General features: G+C 39.3%; 1 protein-coding gene across 1 annotated transcript in view; it reads left to right on the forward strand.

Annotated features, from left to right (window-relative positions):
* The window catches only part of CNTNAP3 (contactin associated protein-like 3), a 251,219-nt gene that overhangs the window by 153,559 nt on the left and 73,703 nt on the right, over positions 1-23,957 (forward strand). Inside the window, exons 8-10 of the mRNA XM_011927535.1 lie at positions 853-1,114; positions 6,453-6,596; positions 19,552-19,723. Of these exons, the coding sequence (XP_011782925.1) occupies positions 853-1,114; positions 6,453-6,596; positions 19,552-19,723 (578 nt within the window). The remainder of the gene's footprint in view (positions 1-852; positions 1,115-6,452; positions 6,597-19,551; positions 19,724-23,957) is intronic.

Genomic DNA, 23,957 nt, shown 5'->3' on the forward strand with positions numbered 1-23,957 from the left:
GAAATTTTGCCGGAACAAACAAGTGTCCATAAGGCAGAAAATAAGCATGATCACTATCTTATACACACTAAGAATATGTAAATTAAGGAGGAGGAGAAACCAACCACAACAATCTTAAAGAAAATCTATGAGATCGTAGGACCTAAGGTAGTATGAAACTTTCTTAACGAAGATTGGAAACTCAGAAGCTGTAAAATACAATAGAGACATAATTGACTATATAAAAATCAATGTTTGCATGCTAAAAATACTATATGCAAACATTGTATATAACTATTAGATCTGAAAAACATTTGAAAGACTGTCAAATATAATTTTCCAACAGCTAAAAATATGACCCATGCAAATATCAAATAAGCATGTGTCAAAGATTTAGTCAATTCATTAATTAATGAGGGAACCAGCAAAATAGTAAGCTGGTTCGAAGGAGATTTTGAGGATTGTGTAGGGAAGACCAAATGTTGCTCAGGAGAAAGACTGAGAGTATGAAAATGTCCTGTTATTTGCTGTATCCTCAGGGCTAGCACAGGGCCTGGAAAATAGTTGGCACAGATTAAACTCCTGTTGAACTAAAATTATATTGAGACTCCTTTACTAATGCTGAAGAAGTAGAGAAGTGGAGAATTTCTCACATACACACAGAAAGCCACATGGATGTCTGTCCAATTATAATAATACTTAGGCTGAAAGAGAAGAGAAATGTCATTCATAGATTTCGGCTTTAGCAGGCAGACTAATTTATAAAATCCTGGATTGATAAAAAGCCTTGTACGTCTTTGTAAAATCTGGCTTTAATTAGATAGAAGCACCACCTGTAAGGCTGCTCAATGTGCCCTTTTGTTTGATTTACAGGGAAATGTGTCCTTCTCATGTCCACAGCCACAGACTGTCCCTGTGACTTTTCTGAGCTCCAGGAGTTATCTAGCTCTGCCGGGCAACTCTGGGGAGGATAAAGTGTCTGTCACTTTTCAATTTCGAACGTGGAACAGAGCAGGACATTTGCTTTTCGGCGAACTTCAACGTGGTTCAGGGAGTTTCGTCCTCTTTCTTAAGGATGGCAAGCTCAAACTGAGTCTCTTCCAGCCGGGACAGTCACCAAGGAATGTCACAGCAGGTAACAGTTGTATTCCCATAAACCTGACGTATCCACATGAAATCATTTGGTAATGAGTGAGTGAGTGAGGCAGTGAGATGCTCGAAGCCCCCACTAGAGGAAGAGATTGCTGTTTCCTTTTAGACTGTTCCTGTGTGGCACACACAGCCGTCACTAAAGTGTTCTTTTGACCAACATGACTATATATGAGAAATATGAAATGCATATTTCTGCAGATGTACCTTCCCATATACAAGGAAAATATGTAATACCCTTAAGCTCCATTTCCTGACAAACATATACCAGCCTCCATCCCAAAGAACTAGGGTCAGGACCTCATGGAACAGACAACACCCAGTGGCATGTTCCTCTCCTGTCCTCACTTCTTTCCCTTCTCTGCCCCGCCTCTCCTCTTAGGGTCTGTGCACAAATATTCTATACACAGTAGGCAATTGATAACTATCACCTTACAGTGAAAGATGCAAATACCAAGAGTTCTTACTCTTTTTTGATGGCTGATTAGTTTTCTGGGATAGCCTAGCACCATGGAAGAATCTCAGCTCCTCCACTTACTGCCCTTCTGAAATGCAAATCACCAAGCCTCCTGAGCCTCAGCTGTTTTCACTTGTGAAATGGTAAACCTCAGATCTCCTTTGCAAGGAGGACAATAGGAAGGAAGTCTGATTTTATTAGCACAATGCCCACCACACACACAGGCCTCTCATCCCCACTCTCCATCAGGGCTTGTTTTTGTTGGGCAAATGCTTTGCCATCCCTGCTAGGTTCGGGGCTCAAATCCCACGGGGCCGGACTGAGTAACAGTAGATGGGAACTAATCTCACATGCAGTCCGATGTGGGCAAGTTTGTTAACTACAGAGCTGCCGGATTGTGATGACTGGATTTGCACACAGGAGGAGCGCTGGGTCCTAAATCGACATTGTGCCTAAACTGGCATCAGAACCAAATGGGGGCTTTAAAAAAAAAAAAAAAAAAAAACGTGATCTGAAAAAGAAGGCGGCACAAATGAAGAGGCTGACTTCCGCTTGAGACCAGGGGATTGTCATGCTCAAGAAAAGATTCCTTTTGGCTGTAAGAGGCACACGTGACTACACTGCTGTTAAATGTTGTGGTATGAAATCAAGACCTATGAAGAAATTCAGAGGGCGGGGCCTTATCTCAGTACTTCTGGAACAGTCAGGCAAGCCCTGGGTGTTACAATCTGTGGCCACGTCACACAGGTGTTTTAGGGGAGATAAAACAGATATTCAGAGGGGATGTATATTTTTTTATCGTTGACAAATGCAAACCTATTTTCCGTTTCTTCACGAAAAAGATTTTTTCCAAGAAAGGTTAAAATTATAACCCACACACAGATACAAAATGAACATATGTCAGAGATTTTCTTTAACTCATTAATTAATGAGAGAACTGGTGTTAAGGAAATAAGATAAAATTGCCTACCAACATAGTGAATCAGTTTCACAAGGTAGAAAAGAAATAGTCTTATTATGGAATAAGTATTAAGCCAGACTGTGATGCACATTTCAGGCAATCGCTAATGTGATTGCAAAGACAAATTTCATCCATTTCTGTAGCCAGACAGATACAACCCATTACATATGTGTTCCTAAAGATAAAGGACAACGTGTCCTCAAGTATGAGGACTTGACAGCACCATTTTGCTACACAGCCCATCTTATATTCACCTGGTAACTGGGGAGGCACACTCCTTTATACACAGGAAAACTAAACTCCTTCATGTCTCTTTGACAAGTGGAGCCAGGCACCTCTGTTAAACTCCCAGGGAGATAAGCAGTTAGGAGCACTACCTTTCTTGATGTTTACATTTCAAAGAAATGTCTCCAAGGTCCTGAAGAAAAACACTTCTGGAAACAAGAAAGAGGCTAAATAAGGTTTTTTGTTGTTGTTATTTTTGTTTGTTTGTTTTAAGATTTTACAGATGTACAATTACCAGTTTTCTGAAAGAAATGCTGTAAGGAAAAAAAGTGAGTGAAAGTGTGTATCCCTTTTAGCACTAACAAAGTTTTTGTTTGTTTGTTTTGGTTTGTGTTTACCCTTACACCAGTAAGGCCAGTTTAAAGAAGTACCACACATTTATAGTCAGAAAGGAGATGCTGAGATGCAAACCTAGCAGAACTTGTCAGTATCCACAGGGAAGGGCCAATCCCTTCCCTGTACACACTGTGCATCTCTGTGGACAAGCATTATTTGCATTATTATCAACGTTCTGCAAGTTAACTTCTGTCACTACACAGCTGTAAAGTAACCCAGTGCAAGATGATGGTTTACAATCCTGTAATGTCAGCTGATCTTTCCACATCCAGTAATCTCTTTTGCCCATTTCAAAGACCGCCCTCAATTTTTTTCCTACAGTAGTTGGTTCAGCTTTACTGCTGATGAGTTGCATATATTCTGGATTCAATGAGGTGCTGAGCAAGCACTTTGTCCACTTCTGGGTTGCACAATAACTAGAATTAAATATAATTAAAGTTCTTAAATCTCATCAGGATTTTGCTTTAGCTCATGCCTTTGTGAGTGTGATATTTTGCCCCTGCCATTAAAATGTTGTAGTTGTTAACAAGAGATCATCTTCACACTCAAATGTGTTTAAAATAATATCTATGTTGTGGGCAATTAATTTAATAACTTCCCATTAAAATATAGATTCCACTGTATCTGATTTTCTTGTGCATAAACTATGGCCAAAGGCCAAATACAACCTAATAGAAAACAAAAAGGAAACAAATGTGGGTGATAGACATGAAAACAATTACACAAAGATCTGCTTTTATTTGTCAAAAGATATTCTTAAAGAGGGTACTTTTTGCAGTTATAAAAAGAACATGTCAAAGATTTTGTTTAACTCATTATCAGTAAGATGTTACAACAGGTTCAAAGAATCAAAGATATATAAGCAGTAAGCTGCAATGATTTTGTGCATCGTGCAAAACTGGCTTATTCCATGGGATGGGGTAGAGGAACCAGGAAGAAGATCAATTGTATTTCTACCAGACGAAATTCATTTGCATGTCTGTGGACAATAATCATTTGCCTGCTTTCAATATTCTACAATTCACAGGATGATAAAAGTATTCAAAGAAGGGGCCAAGCATGGTGGCTGATGCCTGTAATCCCAGAACTTTGGGAGGCCGAGGTGAGCAGATCACAAGGTCAGGAGATCGAGACCATCCTGGCTAACATGGTGAAACCCCATCTCTACTAAAAATACAAAAACTTAGCCAGGCATGGTGGTGGGCGCCTGTAGTCCCAGCTACTCAGGAGGCTGAGGCAGGGGAATGGCGTGAACCCGGGAGGCAGAGCTTGCAGTGAGCTGAGACTGCACTCCAGCCTGGGTGACACAGCGAGACTCCATCTCACACACACACAAAAAAAAAAGTTCAAAGAAGGTAAAAGGCACAGAGACCTGCCGAATCATATAATCCTCGAGACTGTGTTTAGACAGTGCCTAGTTTTACATTGAAGACATCCAGATTCTTGGTTGATTTTAAAGAATAATTTATTTTCTTACACTTTATTATTACTTCTGCTTGTTTCATACATCACTGAAGGTTAAAATGGAAAGCTAAAATTTTAATGTTAATTTTTAATTTTTAAGAAGTACTACATTTGAAATGCTAATAATATACTGACTTCACATAAATGCATGTTAGGAAGAAAAATAAATCAAGCACAGTCATTTTGATAATTTACAGGTTTCCTAAGACTATCAAGTAAAATGCTACCTTTATAGGAAAATTTCTATTAGTCTAAAGTTTATTATGCTATATGTAACTTCTGAAATAGTTTTGATCTTCGTGTAATTTTAAACTTCAGTGCAATGTTAATTTAATAGGCCTCATGAAGCTAATCTTATTTTTAGACCATTTATTGGCATGTATCTTTGACATATTACCAAGTAAAAGAAAACACAACACCTCTAGTGATTTTAAATACCTTAACATTTAAATTTACCATCAAAGACAATTCATTATGTTACCAAATTATTTCACAAGATTAATTTCATAATTACTACTAAGAATCATAAAATAATATGGATGTGAATGTAAATATATAAAAATACTGTACATATATAAAGTACACCTCCAGTTTTTTCGTAAGCATTTTTAATCAAATATTAAATAGGTTTTATTTTATTTTGTTTTATTTTATTATTTTATTTTATTTTTTTGAGACAGCGTCTCACTCTGTCACCCAGGCTGGAGTACAATGGTGTGATCTCAGCTCACTGCAACCTCCGCCTCCCGAGTTCAAGTGATTCTTGTGCCTCAGCCTCCGAAGTGACTGGGACTATAGGCACATGCCACCACACCAAGCTAATTTTTTGTTTTTTAGTAGAGATGGGATTTCACCATGTTAGCCAGGCTGGTCTCGAACTCCCAACCTCAGGTGATCCACCCGCCTCAGCCTCCCCAACTGCTGGGATTACAGGCATGAGCCACCATGCCCACCAAATAATAACTTCTAAAAGACAGTATAATTATATCTATAATCACAGTGTGTTAGTTCAGAAACACATGAATATATGTTAAAGATTTTAATTAATCAGTGAAGAAACCAGTAAGATGTTACAGTCAGTTCAGAGGAGAATTCAAAGTACTACACATACAGGCAGATAAGAAATGCCAAAATGAATTACAGACAGATATGAAATGGTTCAGTAACCAACTGCACCCCCCCAGGCACAAGTCATTTGCATTTCTATGGGTACAAGTCATTTTGCATTACTATCAGTTTTCTATAATTTACAGGGCTGTAAAATAGCTCAGACAGTGAAAGCAGGATTTACCGTAATTAATGGGTGCAGTAAGCCAGACATCCAGTGATCTTTCCCCCCATTTCAAATCCTGTTGCATCCCATAAGTATGTACAATTATTATGTGTCAACTTTTTCTAAGCTTTTCACAATCATTCTTGACATTTTTTATCAACTCACTTTCTTGATTCTTGTAAAATATTTTTGATAGATTCAGTGAAGCAAGTAAGTTTTGCATTTAAAGATTGAACCAAACTGTGTTGTTTTTATCCCATTGTAAAGGCTTCTAATGTATATATTTGATAATTAAATTCTAGTTACTTTAAGCAAATTATCAGAATTTATTATAGTGATTCTTCAGAAAGAGTAATATTTTTATTCATGTATTATTGTCATAATAAATGAAATTTTTAAATTAAAGATAGGTGGTTAATTTTTTTTCAGTGATACATCAACATGTAAATACCACTCTTCTCTGACTTATTCAGTGATCTGAATCAAATTGTTTTCAAGTGTTTACAGAGCTCATAATTTAGAGTTGTCTCTGACTGATTTTCCTCCAGGTGCTGGATTAAACGATGGGCAGTGGCACTCTGTGTCCTTATCTGCTAAATGGAGCCATATGAATGTGGTGGTGGACGATGACACCGCTGTTCAGCCCCTGTTGGCTGTGCTCATTGATTCAGGTGACACCTATTATTTTGGAGGTAAGAGAACGCAATTGAATGACATTGGCAGTGGAACCACTTTTTATCTTTATTGCTTTGCATTTTGAGTCTCTAGTCAAATTTAAACCAAGTTAATACTGAGAAATAATTTATCTCTAGCCATGAAATTAGTACTTTTTGAGTTTGTAAAAAACAGGAACCATTTAATCAATTTTTCTTCCCAATACAAAAATAAGTATCTGCAGAAAGTTTACTTCCTGTTTAACTTCCTTTTAATTTAGATAAACTTGATATTTTCATCTAACATTAAAAGAAAATATATTTGAGCTATACGTAGTAAATAAGTGGAAACTTTCAAATGTCAATATCATAATCATATCTCTACAACAGATAAATCCATTTATACTTCTAACAGTTAACTTGTAAAAACAAAACAAATCATATTGTCTAAAGTCATTGGCTTACATAAAATATTACTTATATATTTAAGTCTATATTTAAATATATACTATTGAATCAGTACACAGCTCAGTTTATAAATAGATAGATGCATAAATATTTTTTACATGGAGGAGTAATGGGAAATATACTGATTATGAAGTACTTTCAAAACACTGACAATAATAAATATTAATTAATAGGAGACAAGCATATTAAATGAATCCAGTATAATTGGTGTTACACTGGTACAAAGTACTGAATGTTTGCTTCCTCCCACCCAGATTCATATGTTGAAATCCTGAGCCCCAAAGTCATGGTGTCAGGAGGCTTTGGAGGGTAATTAAGTCAGGAGGGTGGAGCCCTCATGAATGGAATTAGTGCCCTTACAAGAGAGGCCCAAGAGAACTCCCTTGCCTCTCCTGCCATGGGAAGTTATAAGGAGAAGACTGTGGTCTATGAAGCAGACACTGCATCTGCTTTGTCTCAGACTTAAGACTTTCCAGCATCCAGAACTGACAGAAATAACTGTTTGTTGTGTAGGCCACTCTGTTCATGGGATTCTGCCCAAACTGACTATGAGAACTCATAAGCTAAAGAAATGGAAACAAGTGGATCTTTTGATTATAAAGGAAGTTTGGATTTTTTTTTAAATTAAAAGAACCATTAGGAATAACAGCAAAACCCTGCTATGTATTCTAGAATGCTCCTGTGAGCCCAAAGATGAGGCTTATATATCTGGAAATCACAGTTAAGAGAAATAATCATGTGAGAAAACTTGTCACATGGGGGCATGGATGCCTGTACATTAAAGCATTCTGTTATCATCCCATATCACCACATATATGATAAGAAAACTTATTCTCAAGTAAGAAAGTTTTCAACTAGGTAAGAAATTCCATGCTGGACACAGATATAGAGAGCCACTTTGCACTGTACCTAAACACTGAGGTGTTACGGAGGTAACTTAATTACTTGTAATTCTTACTGGAAAGGTAAATATATTCAACCTTTCTTAGTAATAAAAATTGTATGTAAACAGAAATATAGATCTAGTAACAGAAGACTTGCTATTTACATACAGTCCTATACATTGCATTTTACCCTCATCAGTATTTGTGTTTCACAAAGAATATGTACTTTTCCAAATAAACAGTGACAGACATTCAAAGACTTCACTGAGCTGTCCTCTGGCACACAGTGTATATTTAAATTGTTAAACAAAATTAAAATGGCCTGAGGAATCTCTGAGCAGACAAAGCCTTGTAAGTGGCCTTAACTTTGCTCGATTTACCAGTATAAGCAAAACTTTTAACTTGAGCTATTTCTTGTAAATGGCTTAAAAAAAAAAAAAAGTCAAACTTAAGGCTAACCAATCAGAAGCCACCAGTTAACATACAACTAGAGACTTTCCAGCAGGATCAACCAAGTAAGGCAATTGTATAACTACAACCAGTGACAAATCTGCTCCTATATGTACCTTACAGAAGCTGGCCCTTTTTGTTCTCTTGAAAGGGTCCCTGAACCAGTTCCCATTTGAAGCTGCTTCAGCAGTGATTGATGAATCACTGTTAGCTCAAATCAACTTTTGTGCCTCCATTACCTTTTATTAATGGATACATTTATATCTCTAGTTGGATGCTTTTTCCTCTAAGCAGACACATAGTAAACCTGAAGAGCTTAAGATTTTTATTTTTTTATTTATTAATTTATTATTTTGAGACAGAGTCTCGCTCTGTCGCCCAGGCTGGGGTGCAGTGGCGCAATCTCGGCTCACTGCGAGCTCTGCCTCCCAGGCCAGATGGAATAGGTCCAGAAACTACTGAAATAAGCAATAGAAAATCTCAAACATTATAGTCTTTGACAATGTATATTCACATATATTCCCATTTCCTTCAGAAAATACGTGATGCTTCTCTTTTTTTTAAACTTATTTTAGGTTCAGAGGTATACATGTGCAGGTTTGTTACACAGGCAAAGTGCATGTAATGGGGGCTTGGTGCACAGATTATTTCATCACCCAGGTAGTGAGCATAGTACCCAGTAGGTAGTTTTTCGATCCTCACCCTCCTCCCATCCTCCACCCTCAAGTAGGTTGTGGTGTCTATTTTTCCCTGCTTTGTGTCCATGTGTGCTCAATATTAAGCTCTCACTCGTAAGTCAGAATACATGGTATTTGGTTTTCTGTTCCTGTGTTAGTTCACTTTGGATAAAGGCCTCCAGCTCCATCCATGTTGCTACAAAGGACATGATCTCATCCTTTTTTATGGCTACATAGTATTCCATGGTATATATGTACCACATTTTCTTTATGCTACCGTTGATGGGTATTTAGGTTGATTCTATGTCATTGCTATTGTGAACGAACATACACATCTATGTGTCTTTAAGGTGGAAGGATTATTACTTCTTTGGGTGTGTACTCAATGGGGTTGCTGGGTCGAGTGGTAGCTCTGCTTTAAGTTCTTTGAGAAATCACCAAACTGCTTGCTGCAGTGGCTGAGCTAATGTATAACCCCCCAGCAGTGTATAAGCACTCCCTTTTCTCCACAGCTTTACCGGCACCTGTTATTTTTTGCCTTTTAAATAATAGCCATTCTGACTGGTGTGAGATGGCATCTCATTGTGGTTTTGATCTGCATTTATCTTATGACTAGTGATGCTGAGGAGTTTTTCATATGCTTGTTGGCCACATGTATGTCTTTTGGAAAATGTTCACATCCTTTGCCCGTTTTTTAATGGGGTAGTTTTTTTTTCTTACTTGTTAAATTAAGTTCCTTATAGATTCCAGATATTGGACCTTTGTCAGATGTATAATTTGTGAATATTTTCTTCCAGTAGGTTGTCTGTTTACTCTGTTGATAGTTTCTTTTGCTGTGCAGAAGCCCTTTCGTTTAATTAGGTCCCATTTGTCAACTTTTGTTTTTGTTGCAATTGCTTTCGGTGTCTTTGTCATGAAATCTTTGCTATGTCCTATGTCCAAAATGCTATTTCCTGTATTTCCTAGGTTATCTTCCAGAGTTTTTATAGTTATAGGCTTTACTTTTTTTTTTTTTTTTTTTGAGACAGGGTCTCACCTGTTGCTCAGGCTGGAGTGCAATGGCACGATGCAGCCTCAACCTTCTAGGCTTAAGAGATTCCCCTGCCTCAGCCTCCTGATTAGCCAGGACTACAGGTGCGTGCCACCAGACTCAGCTAATAATAATAATTATCATTATTATTTGTAGAGATGAGGTCTTGCTATGTTGCCAGGCTTGTCTCAAACTCTGAGACTCAAGCTGTCCTCCCGCCTCGCCCTCCCAAAGTGTTGGGATTATAGGCATGAGCCACCACACCTGACAGATTTTACATTTTACTCTTTAATCCATCTTGAGTTGATTTTTGTATGTGGTGTGAGGAAGGGATCCAGGAACTGCTTATGGTTAGCCAGTTATCCCAGCACCATTTATTTAATAGGGAGTCCTTTCCCTATTGCATGTTTTTGTCGACTTTGTCAAAGATCAAATGGTTGTAAGTTTGTGGCACTATTTCTGGGCTCTCTATTTGGTTCCATTGGTCTGTGTGTCTGTTTTTGTACCAGTACTATGCTATTTTGGTTACTATATAGAGCCTTGTAGGAGAGGTTGAAGTTGGGTTATGTAATGCCTCCAGATTTGTTCTTTTTGCCTTGGATTCCCTTGGCTATTCAGGCTCTTTTTTGGTTCTATATTAATTTTAAAATAGTTTTTACTGGTTCTGTGAAGAATACCATTGGTAATTGGATAGGAATAGCATTGAATCTATAAAGTGCTTTGGGCAGTGTGGCCCAGTATGGTTAAAAACCGTATTTATTATTCCTATCCATGATTATGGAATGTTTTTCCATTTGTATGTCATCTATGATTTCTTTGAGCAGTGTTTTGTAATTCTTGTTGTAGAGATCATTCACCTCCCTGGTTAGCTGTATTCCTAGGTATTTTATTCTTTTCATGGTAATTGCGAATAGGATTACATTCTTGATTTGGCTCTCAGCTTGCATGTTGTTGGTATATAGGAATGCTACTAATATTTGTACATTAATTTTGTATCCTGAAACTTTACTGAGATTATTAAATCAAGAAGCTTTTGGGCAGAGATGTTGGGGTTTTGTAGGTATAGAATCATATAATCTGCAAACAGGGACAGTTTGATCTCCTCTCCTCCTATTCGGATGCCTTTTATTTCTTTCTCTTGCCTGATTGCTCTGGCTAGGACATCCAGCACTATGTTGGGTAGGAATAATGAGAGAGGGTATCCCGTCTTGTCCCAGTTTTCAACGGGAACGCTTCACATCTTTGCCCATTCAGTATGATGCTGGCTGTGGGTTTGTCATAGGTGGCTCTTATTATGTTGAAGTATGTTCCTCCAATGCCTCGTTTGTTGAGGGTTTTTAACATGAAGGGATGTTGAGAAAATACCTGATGCTTCTCTAGAGACAAATATATGAAAGCAAACAACATTTCATGAAGGATTGAGGAATATTTTGTGGCAGCAAGAATGACTCTCCAAGATGCCCTAATCCCTGAAAACTGTGAATCTGTTACATCACATAAGGGATTTTGCAGATGTAATTAAGGTTGCAGATGTTAAGACAGGAGATGATCGTGATTCATGCAGTGGGCTCAGTGTAGTCACATGAGCATCTAAGAGATTTAACTTGGTTGGAGGCAGAAGAGACACAGAAGAGAGGTGTGGGTGAGGGAAGCCAGAGGAACTGGAAGCAGGAGAATGTCTCTCTGCAGCATTGCTGGTTTAGAAAATGAACGGGGCACCATGAAGAGCGAGGCAGGCAGCCTGACGCTGCTGAGCGGCCCCAACTACCAGCTGGTGATGAACTGGGACCTCGCTCCTACAACTACAAGAAGATGAATTCTGCTCTAACCTGCATTTGCTTGGACACACATTCTCCCCTAGAGCCTTCCTAAAGAGCCCAAGAGCACCTTGATTTTGTCCTTGTCAGACTATAAGCAAGGTCATCAGTCCAGCCCTCCCACACTTCTAAAGTGAGAGATAGTAAGACAATGTTTTAGTGATTTGTTACAGTGATGATGAAAAGCTGATACACATTCCAGCCTCCATCACATCCATTTACAGACATTCCCATTCAGTTCTGAACCCTTGAACAATGGCCAAAAAAAACGGGGTGGGGTTTTCTCAAACACACCCTGAGAATATAGATGGCCCTGAAAAAGAGAGAGAGAGATATGGCCAGTCACAGTGGCTCACACCTGTAATCCCAGCACTTTGGGAGGCTGAGGCAGATGGATCACCTGAGGTCAGGAGTTAAAGACAAGCCCGGCCAACATGGTGAAACCCTGTCACTACAAAAATACAAAAAGAAAAAATTAGCCAGGCGTGATGGCAGGTGCCTGTAATCCTAGCTATTTGGTAGGCTGAGGCAGGAGAATCACTTGAAAAACTAAACTAAAAAATATACATATATACACACAAAGAGAATAGTTTCACAGAAAGTCAAAATAGCCAGCACGGTTTCTGTGTTTTTTGTTTTGTTTGGATTGTGTATGGCCTTGGAGCTAAAGTCACATACATGATCATGAACCATATAGAGATAGGGACACAGTGACAGAAATGGGAAGGCTGATCCATGATCATACATGCATACATGCATACATGCATACATACATACATGCATACACTATCGATTCCAAAGTCCCCTTTGACCTAAAAGTATGAGAAGAGCCCGTAACCCGTTTGAAATAGATACTCAGCAACCACAACCCAAATTGTATATACATAAGTAAAGTTGTCCTTATTTCAGAGATGATATTATGAATTGAATTGTTTTCCCTCAAATTCCTATGAACCCCAGAATGTGACCTTGTTTGGAAATAGGATCTTTGCAGAGGTAATCGAGTTAAAATGAGGTCACTAAGGTGAGCCCCGATCCAGTATGACCAGTGTCCTTATGAAAAAGGGAAATGTAGGTGCAGAGACACACACAGAGGGAAGACGCTGGGACAACACACAGGGAATATGCCTTGGGAAGACAGAGGCCTAGAGTGTTACACCTGCAAGGCCAGAGCTGCTTACTGGCTTCCTCCCTGACCCCACCTCCCACCTGGAGCTGAGCTTGACCCAGGCCTTACCACCCACTACTGCTACTCTGCCATAAATCCCTTTTTAAAAAAATGTAAAATACTTATTTGACAAATAAAAATTCTATATATTCAAGGTATGCTATGTTATGATTTGATACAGGTATACACTGTGTTCTGATTAGCACAGTCAAGTTAATACACCCAGCACACCACACATAGTTACCATGTTAGTGGCAGAGGGGAGTGAAGACATTTAAAATCTGCTCTCTTTCCAAATTCCAGGTAAATAAACCAGTATCATTCCCTATAGTCACCATGCTGGATCCCTTTTGTTTCATAGGGTTGTTGAAAAAAGACTGCGAATTCAGGACTGAAATGCATGTCTTCCAGGTAGGCCCAAATAAAGGATCACACTCGGGAACCAGTTTTAAATAGACCACCCTTTATGGAGCTTCCCTTCATCACCGTGCCCAGCGGAACTGTAACAATGCTAAATGAGTGCCGTTACCTTTTTCACTGCTTTATGTGCTGGTTTTACTGCACCACACACGTGTCCCCGGAGCCTTGGCTCCTCTGGAGCATCTTACTAATGTGCCACTGCCTCACGAAGAAAGGCCATGTTTTGCCCAAAGTGACTAATAGTTCAACTCAGTCGGTTATTTCAGCTTATTTTTATTGCCCGGTAATGATGCGGTGAAACATTTTACTAAGTCGGGGAGCACATCAGCCTTTCCTAGACAATGATAAACAGATTATTTGCCAGCTCAGTCAATGATTGAGTAGAACCAAGAGACACTGCAGCCTAAGAGAGGGCAGTCAGAGTGGGAGGTCACAGAAGGGTGCAATAAATCTTCTCCCCAGGGATGTTTACGCAGAAAGTCCTTGGTCATTAGAAATGTCATTTAACTGGGCCGGGCGCGGTGGCTCAAGCCTGTAATCCCAGCACTTTGGGAGGCCGAGACGGTCGGATCACAAGGTCAGGAGATCGAGACCATCCTGGCTAACCCGGTGAAACCCCGTCTCTACTAAAAAATACAAAAAACTAGCCGGGTGAGGCGGCGGGCGCCTGTGGTCCCAGCTACTCGGGAGGCTGAGGCAGGAGAATGGCATAAACCCGGGAGGCGGAGCTTGCAGTGAGCTGAGATCCGGCCACTGCACTCCAGCCTGGGCGACAGAGCGAGACTCCGTCTCAAAAAAAAAAAGAAATGTCATTTAACTATAAATAATAAGATACATTTGCTAATCAGTGCTTGAGGTGCTTCCTGAGAGTATTAGTATAGTTTTGTATCTTACTATTTTTTTTCCAGAATCCTTTTAAAATTATGTTGGAGACAGCACAATATGAAAGTAAAATTCATCCCTAAAATTGGCTGTCAGCATGGAAATTATAAATCTTATTTTCTAAACTCTGGCAGTCCTTCAGAGCAAACTTTCCACAGAGCAACTGTGAAAACAGACAATGTCAATCTGCAGAGTTTCTGATTGTTTTCTTTCCTCACATTCCGAGGTGTGCATATGTGCCCAAAATTGTATTAAAACATTTGCTAAAGATGACAGATTTTATAAGAAAAAGCAAGCCAGTATATCTAAGACCTGTCATTTCAAAAGTAAAATATTTAGGAAACACTAAAAGGGATAAGAATGAAAGTACCATTCATTTTTTAAGTGATACTAAATAAAGTTGATTACAGAAAATGATTTATTGAAGTATAAATATAGTATCACCCTTATGGCTGAAATTCTCCAGGTGAGATTTTATAACGTCCCGTTATCCAAGAACACATTTCCATAAATATATACATGCTAATGTTAGAAATGCTTTTGAGTTATTTTTACTCATATCATAATTTTGTTCATTCTTAATGTGAAATAGATCATATATGTACAGTTAGAAAAATATTACTAATAATTTTTTCAAAAGAATGTATATATTGTTACATGAATATACCACATTTTATCAGTTCTACTGCCCCATTTTGCTATTGTTAGGCAATTTTCATTTGGGCTTTTAGATTTGCTTTATAAAATTTAGGAGGGTGGTGTTTGTTTTGCTTTTTTTTTAGACAGGGAGTCACTCCGTTGCCCAGGCTGGAGTGCAGTGGAGCAATCACAGCTCACTGCAGCCTCTGCCTCTCCAGTCTCAAGCACTTCTTCCACCTTAGCCTCCAGAGTAGCTAGGACTACAGGCCAGCGCCACCACACCCAGCTAATTTTTGTTGTTGTTGTTTTTCTTCATATTTTGTAGAGACAGAGTTTTGCCATGTTGTTCAGGCTGGTCTGAGGTGATCCACCCACCTCAGCCTCCCAAATTGCTGGAATTGCAGGCATGAGCCACCATGCCTAGCCTAAAATTTAGTTTTTAAATATTCTTACATACCTAGTTTTTCCAGTGAATTTTGCACTGCTTGTGTGTGCTTTTGAAACTTTATTTACCCATCTGTATAGTAAACTTTGGGAAACACCAGCTCTAACCACCATGTTTAACAGCATAGGCTGGTTGTTAAATTTTACTGATGCATATAAACCTGAAATAGATCATTTCTTCACATAGAAACAGCCTTTGGTTCAGCTAGTAGTCATTACTCATTTTAGTTAAAAACCCAAATTCTTCTTGAATGCTGTGCAGTGCACTGAAAGAGACTAATAAGCCCTTTTCTGTTTTCTTAGCAAATTTAATTCTTGGGATATTTCTGTTCATATGGTTTCCTGTGACACATAGCATCACTAAGAATCAAATAAGTGAAACTGAAAAGATTAAAACTAATCCCTTCATCCAGTTTTAATAATGAGTTCGTTTTATTATGTTTCTTTTTCCTTTCCGTTTGTTTTATACTGGCCTGGAGAAAACAGGCTTGATGGATAAAATCCACAGTATTTTCTTCCTAACTAGCTTATATAGTTAGAATGGCCTGAATATGTACAGCTGCAGACACTAACTTCATTCCTACAATATAGTATCCACCAATGATTGAAACTAGTCAGCTGCGCATGTTATTTATTTATTTAAAAGGATTTGGATTTTTATACAATATTTAAAAGCCACAAAATGAAAAGGGATCAATCACTGTATACCTTGGAAGTCTTTCCAAGAGTCTTAGTATCCAACAGCCGTGGAGGCTGTGACCTTTTTCCTTCTTTTCTTAGCCTGCTGGTCATTTAAGAGTCACCGGAGATGACTCATGCTCTAGTTCTTAAAATCAAACTTGTTCCACCAAGTCCAAGACCCTGAATTTGTCCAAATTGTAAAAGCATCCTCTTGCCACCTGTCCACCAAAATACCTTCTATTCAAGCGAACAACAGCTTTAATTGCTGACTCAACTCTCAAATTCTAAAAATGTCTGTACTGCTTCTTCATCAGGGGCACCAAGAAGTTCACATATCACACAATTCCCAACTTTGCCATATTTTTCATGGCAAAATTGGAAAATACTGTGGACTTCATCCATCAAGCCTGTTTTCTCTTAGCCAATATAAATTGACAATGGAAAAGAAAAAGAAACATAACACAACGAACTCATTATTAAAACTAGATTAACTATACTCTTTTCAGTTTTACTTATTTTATCCTTAATGATGCTATGTCTCATAGGAGACCATATGAACTGAAAAATATGTCATCACACATTCTTCCCTGGTTTCAACTTCCAAGTCTTCATCCACCTTCCCTGCACCAACTATGCCCCTTAGTAGGACCACGTTGGTAGGACTCAAGTATTTCAGTCAGTGGAACAAATCACGGGTGGATTTCTGGATCTCACTAGATTTATTTTAATAGAAAGTTTAGGTCAGGCACGGTGGCCCACGCCTGTAATCCCAGCACTTTGGGAGGCCGAGGCAGGTGTATCATCTGAGGTTAGCAGTTCAGGACCACCTGGCCAACATAGTGAAACCCTGTCTCTACTGAAAATACAAAGATAACCTGGGCATGGTGACGGGTGCCTGTAGTCCCAGCTACTGGGGAGGCTGAGGCAGGAGAATCGCTTGAACGCGGGAGGTGGAGGTTGCAGTGAGCCAAGATCGCGCCACTGCACTCCAGCCTGGCAACAGAGCAAGACTCCGTCTCAAAAGAAAGAAAGAAAGTTTAATTCGGAGATTCAGACTTATTTTCTATACTGTCATTTGTCCATTTCTGTTTTCTAGTCTGAGATTACATCTTTTTGAAGTATTTTCCAAGCAGCACTCTGTACGGTTGCAGGTTGTGCATATAGCCTGCATTTTTTGCCTTCATGCCTGAAACAGAGATTGACTGAAGGCCAAATTCTTTTAAACTTACCTTTATGGAATCTTTCTGCTATTCAGTGCCATACCTCCTTCCATGACATTGAGAATACAAACTTGACTGTTGTATCGCCAGTCCTCACATCCTTCTTGTAGGAAGTTGCTAGACCGAGAACTTGTGGCAACACTGCATTGAAGTCTGTCACTGCAGTAACACACAGTGACAATTTTCTTGCCAACCTCATATGCTTACACAAATGAAAATAACCAGGCTAAAATTTTCGTAGGTCTTAATATCTTTGTTTGATTTCATATCTGCAAACACGCAATACTTTATGATTACAATTTGTCCCGAAAGTTTCTTAACTTTTTTTGGGGTCACCTGGATTTATTTTAATTTTTTTTCTAACAGAGTTATTGAATTTATTTTATTTAAGAATAACTTGGTGGGGCGCGGTGGCTCACGCCTGTAATCCCAGCACTTTGGGAGGCCGAGGCAGGCGGATCACGAGGTCAGGAGATCAAGACCATACTGGCTAACACGGTGAAACCCCGTCTCTACTAAAAAAAAAAAATTAAAAAAAAAAAAAATAGCCAGGCCTGGTGGCAGACGCCTGTAGTCCCATGGACTCAAAGCATCATGCCAAATATTAGGTTTAATACCTAATGATTGGGAAAGAAAATAAGAAATTATATCTCACAAGTTTGAAAGAAACAGTGCTTACAGAATCAATATAAGCCAGCTTCTTTTTTAAAATAAGGCAAAGGATAAAATTTTTTCAAAAGCTATAATTTCAAAATGTGCAATTACATTAATTATTAAATTTCTGTCATCATTGGCATTACACCATTATGAAATGAGGTGCCTCTTTCATATTTGTATGCTAAAATTAAGTATTCATTTAGATCAGAGGTAGACAAATCATGGTCCATGGCATATTATATTAGCCCAAATGAATAATTGCTTTGTATTTTTAACAAGAAGGATATGCAGCAGAGACTAGTGTGACCCACAAAACCGAAAATGTTTACTATCTGGCGTTTTACAGAAAACCTGTGCAGACTCCTGATTTAGACATATGCCTTATAATTTGATTCTGAATTAATATGACTCTTTCTACAAACAGTTGTCTTTAAACAAAAAAAATTCACAATTATTGTGTTCTCTTTCTTTAACTAGAGTGTGTACTTTCATCCTTTTCCTTATTTTTCAAACTTTGAATTAGAGTTCCATTATTAGGTTATATATTGTAACTCAGAGGTTGGCAGTAAGTTCAAGACACTACTTTCCTATATGCTTGGACTGGTGTGGAATAATACTGCTTAAGTCAAAGTCAGGCACTCACCACTACTTACAAGCATTGTTCTTGTTTCACAAAACAAGCCCAGATAGAAAAGGAAATGATGTCATAAGCATTGCCATTTGTAATTTAGGTGAAATTAGCTGATGGTTGTGGTGAAACTTTTAATATTTAACTTCTAATATTGGAAAAATCAAATGTCTATTTTATTTCTTTCTATTCATGGAACATTCTGGACTGCAAATTTTTATCCTTATGTACCCTAACAATGTGTTAGGTCCTGTTACTTTTCGTGTTGTTGTTAACATTAGAATTTAATCTTCGGTTATATATTTGACTAAAGCACCTAATACCAAAGGAAGTGTTACTAGAAAAGCAAATCTAGGTGTTTCCACCCAGTCAGTATAAAAAAAAAATTTGTTTTTAAATACTCCCAAAGGCACATACATCACGACACACAAAAACACCTATAGGGTAGATAATTTAACATATTTTAGATAAATGGCAGTACAACAATTATATTTTTATGTAGCATTTTTCACACTTCATAAATCCAGTATATCCTAAATAAAATGTGGGCTATGATTTCATTTATTTTAATTTAACCTCCATTTTAATTTTTTTCACTTACACTACATGATGCTAAAATGCATGATTATTTCTTAGATGAGATTTCACAAAAGAAGCCAAACCTCTTTTCAGTTGGTTGGGCAATAATTCCTGTTATAGGAATTTTAAATCTTAATTTCCCCCCATAATTTCTTATTCTGAATTCCAAGTTATCTTAAATTTGATCAGTTCTAACCTTGCCCCTTCTCACCTCTCTACTGAATGGTGAAGCTCATGACATCATACCGATGTCCATAAACAAGGGGTAGCAGCAGTCTTCATATAGTAAATACTGTGGAATAGTTTGGTCATAGTTATTGCTTTTGTCCTATTTTTGTCTCCATATTCAGGCTGCCTGGACAACAGCTCTGGCTCTGGATGTAAAAGCCCCCTGGGAGGGTTTCAGGGCTGCCTGAGGCTCATCACCATTGGTGACAAAGCGGTGGATCCCATCTCAGTACAGCAGGGGGCGCTGGGGAGTTTCAGGGACCTCCAGATAGACTCCTGCGGCATCACAGACAGGTAAGGGCCATCCTAGGTCACTTTAGCTTACCTGTTTTCAAAGTTGAAGAAAGCAAATGTAGACAGCTGGAAAAAGGCATTCTGTTCTGTTTGTTGTTGTTGTTGTTGTTATCTTTCTTTCCAGAGGGAATGAAATAGTCATAATCACTATGAAGATTAGAAAATGCATCTTGGCTGGGCACAGTGGCTCACGCCTGTAATCCCAGCACTTTGGGAGGTGGAGGGGGGTGGATCACGAAATCAGATCAACTTCATCCTGGCTAACATGGTGAAACCCTGTCTGTACTAAAAATACAAAAAAAAAAAAAAAATTATCCGGGCCTGGTGGCGGCACCTGTAGTCCCAGCTACTCGGGAGGCTGAGGCAGGAGAATGGCGAGAACCCGGGAGGCGGAGCTTGCAGTGAGCCAAGATCGCGCCACTGCACTCCAGCCTGGGCGACAGAGACAGACTCCGTCTCAAAAAAAAAAAAAAAAAAGAAAGAAAGAAAGGAAACTGCATATCTAATGGAATCAATTTTTTAAATGATAGTATTGTATTAGAAGACATACACCTTATGGATTTTATCTTAATATGATCCCAAGTTGCTCAGCTAATAGTTATCAAGCTCGCTTTTGGAACCACACACCCATCAGTTGGATGATATTTTTCCAGGCAGAGGAATTTGCCGAGTTACTATTCATTAGCTACCCAACCCCACATGTCCTGCAGAGAAAATAAAAAGTAATTTCTCCTAGAAAAGTTTGAATCATAAAGATGGATGAAGATATGTGCCAAAGGACATACTCAATGAAATATGGAGAAGGTTAAACAAGAAAAACATTTAATTAAAATAAGTATTACAACCACAGTTACACTAGTTGTGCCATAATTTTACAATGATTTTGGCTGAGAAGAATCACAGGGTCACACCTGGAAAAACAATATTTCTACATACAATTTGCCATAGTACATTTGGTATTTACTTTCAGTGAATAAAGAAGTGCTAGCTACATAGTTAAAAATTTAAAGTTATATCTACACCTGGTAGAACTTTCAAAACCTGCCTTCTTCATGGAGTAAATTCTGTTAGTCAATTCTGTTTTAAATATTAACTGTAAAATTATCATCTCTGGCTAAACAGGTTTTAATTTATAACTCATAGTGACATATTAAAAAAACATAATTTCTACTAAATGAAAAGTTCATTCATATGAACTTTATTCAGCACAGAATAATTTCCCCCTGTGAACATTCTGCTGATTTGTAGGAAAAATGGATTAATTAAAAGATGAGGAGTATATGTATGAAGTGTAAGAATTTTGTCAACTACCTCTCACTGTTGAGATTCCAACTCTTGACACACAGCTGGGACTGCATTTACATCTCAACACCAGCTCCAGAACCCCACTCTGTAGTGGGGAGGGTAGTTGGGAAGGTTTCTGGCCATTTGCTCACTTAATATAATCCCACGTTGCTCAGCTAACTAGCCAGGGAGCTCAGTTCTGTCTGGGTTAAGGGGAAATGTCCCATGTGCCCACACCGTGAGTGACAGGAGCTGTCAGCCCAGCTGTGATGCAAGTGTGATTTTCTCTACTTGCATGACATTATTTTGATATCTTGTTAATTACTCACAAAATATGATCCATTTGCAGTATATCTGTTATGAGATATATATCGTGAGGCTGCCTTTTCTCAGAGATGATCCACATTGCCTGCTTTGTGCATGTAGCTCCCAAAGTACAAAACTATTGTTTTTACTGTTATAGACTGTTTTGTTTTAACCTTAAAGTCACAAGAGTTACACTGGTGCCTAACTTGGTCTCTAAGATCCCACATTTTAAAAAGGCCTCCAAATTGTACCCTAAAGTTAGTTGTAAACATTCTCAAGTAAGCATGTATGTGTGAGCCACACTTAAACTTCAGCCATGATGTGTACAACAATCACTGCAGATAAGGGTTTTAAGAAAGCACTTTTAAATTATTTTCAAATAGGGCTACAAATGAAGGCTATTCACTATTTCATTCCCAAAGTCAGTAACATAGAAGACTAGCTCCTCTGAGATTATTTTGAAAACCTGAATTTTATAAAGCAATAAAATTAGAAAACTTTGGGGACACAAAATGACATTCTACAGAGTTAAAATTAAAGACCTTTGCTGTTCCCTTTATGTTCAGTTTTGAAATCCTGAAAATACTGAAAATTCACTTTTAAGTATCCTGAAAACCGGCCTGTAAGCATCTATTAGCCTAATTGTATTAGTCTGTTCTCATGCTGTTAATAAAGATATACCCAAGACTGGGTAATTTGTAAAGGAAAAAGGCTTCATGGATTCACAGTTCCACATGGCTGGGGAGGCCTCACAATGATAGCAGAAGGTGAAGGGGAAGCAAGACACATTTTACATGGTGGCAGGCAAGAGAACCTGTGCAGGGAAACTCCCCTTTATAAAACTATCAGATCTCGTGAGACTTACTCACTGTCACAAGAACAGCATGAGAAAGACCTGCCGGCGTGATTCGGTTACCACCTCCCACAGGTTCCCTCCCATGACGTGGGAATTATGGGAGCTACAATTCAGGATGAGATTTGGGTGGGGACGCAGCCAGACCATGTCACTAATTTGCAAAGTAGAAACATGTTATTCAAATATCAGACCTAAAAATCCTACTTAGAGGCAGATATGGGGATGAAGTTATCTGTTTTAGTCAAAATTGTAAGCTACGCAAAAAATAGCAGTGGGCACTTTGGATGACAGAGTCACAAATAATGGATGTTTATGTTTGGATAGGTTCTTTTGTTTGTTTGAGATGGAGTCTCGCTCTGTCGTCCAGGCCGGAGTGCAGTGGCGCCATCTCGGCTCACTGCAAGCTCCGCCTCCCGGGTTTACGCCATTCTCCTGCCTCAGCCTCCGGAGTAGCTGGGACTACAGGCGCCGCCACCTCGCCCGGCTAGTTTTTTGTATTTTTAGTAGAGATGGGGTTTCACCCTGTTAGCCAGGATGGTCTCGATCTCCTGACCTCGTGATCTGCCTGCCTCTGCCTCCCAAAGTGCTGGGATTCCAGGCGTGAGCCACCGCACCCGGCCTGGATAGGTTTTCACTTCTTACATCACCTCTTACATCACACTCCTGTGGTCTTAAGGGTTGCTCTGTATACCACATGGCAGAGCTTCCAGTGGGGTCCTGCTGCATTCCAGCTGTGGCTCCCTGAGCAGAGAGGCCTCTGTCACCTCCTCACCTGGCTGTGCTGACCAGGCTGCTCACCCTACTCCTGCCCTCCCTCTGCCATCTTCCCCTGTGTTGGCCTTCTGCATGCTAGCTACTTCCTCTGTTATTTGTACTATATGTAAATTTTTCATAATTGATGTTGTGTTTAGTTGAAGAAAAATAGTATATGCTTGTTGATAGTCTCTAGATCACTTAAATAGTTTTTATTTCAAAATATTTTGAACTAAAATTCTCTCCCTGTTGATATCAAACAGCAGTGGTTTTTAATGTTTTTTAAGATTTGTGGAATCTTCAAGTCATGTGTGATCTTAAGATGCTCCGTTAAGAAAGAAGGGGAGGATGGGGAGAAGGATGTGGGGGAAAAGGAACAGCTGCTTTTTTAAAAATGGTATGGGGGTGGGCCCCCACCCCAGCCATCCTCGCCTTTCACTCCGACTCCCCGTCTTCTGATCAGTTCACACAGGCTTTTCCATGCCTTGGCCTTTGAAATACTTGAAAAGTTGTGATTCTGATGGCCCCTAACTCTTCTCTGAATGCAGACTAAATGCTCATTAGCACCGTGTAATCAGTGGAAGTCTTGGCCCTGAGCTGGTGGTGCACTGCCTGAGAGCCAGGATGGGGGACTAGGGGCACGGGGAGGGTAGGGAATGCTGCGGATTCTTCTTCCCAGACCCTCAGGTTCCCCTCAAAGGATCTCTCCGGAGGCCAAATACAGGCCCCTGGGGCTTTCTGTCAACTTCATACCCCAGTTCTCTGCTGGTCGTCCTCCCATCACAGCCAGGATGCCTGTCACAACCTCCCCGCCCCTCTTCTGCTACTTCTCTGGGTCCCATGGGGAGGGGCACTTGGGCAGGCGCTTACCCCCTCTGCTGCTCCAGCATGGACGAGGGTGTCCCTCACAGCTCGGAGGGTCAATGTCCTTTAGAACCTTCACTCTTTACCAGGTCCTTAGCCATGTGCTCAGCAGTGGGAGACAGCAGGCAGAGCCTTAGCTGTGTGCTCAGCAGTGGGAGACAGCAGGCAGAG

This window comes from Colobus angolensis, unplaced genomic scaffold, assembly GCF_000951035.1.
Source record: "Colobus angolensis palliatus isolate OR3802 unplaced genomic scaffold, Cang.pa_1.0 Scaffold72, whole genome shotgun sequence".
In the NCBI taxonomy this organism is placed as follows: domain Eukaryota; kingdom Metazoa; phylum Chordata; class Mammalia; order Primates; family Cercopithecidae; genus Colobus; species Colobus angolensis.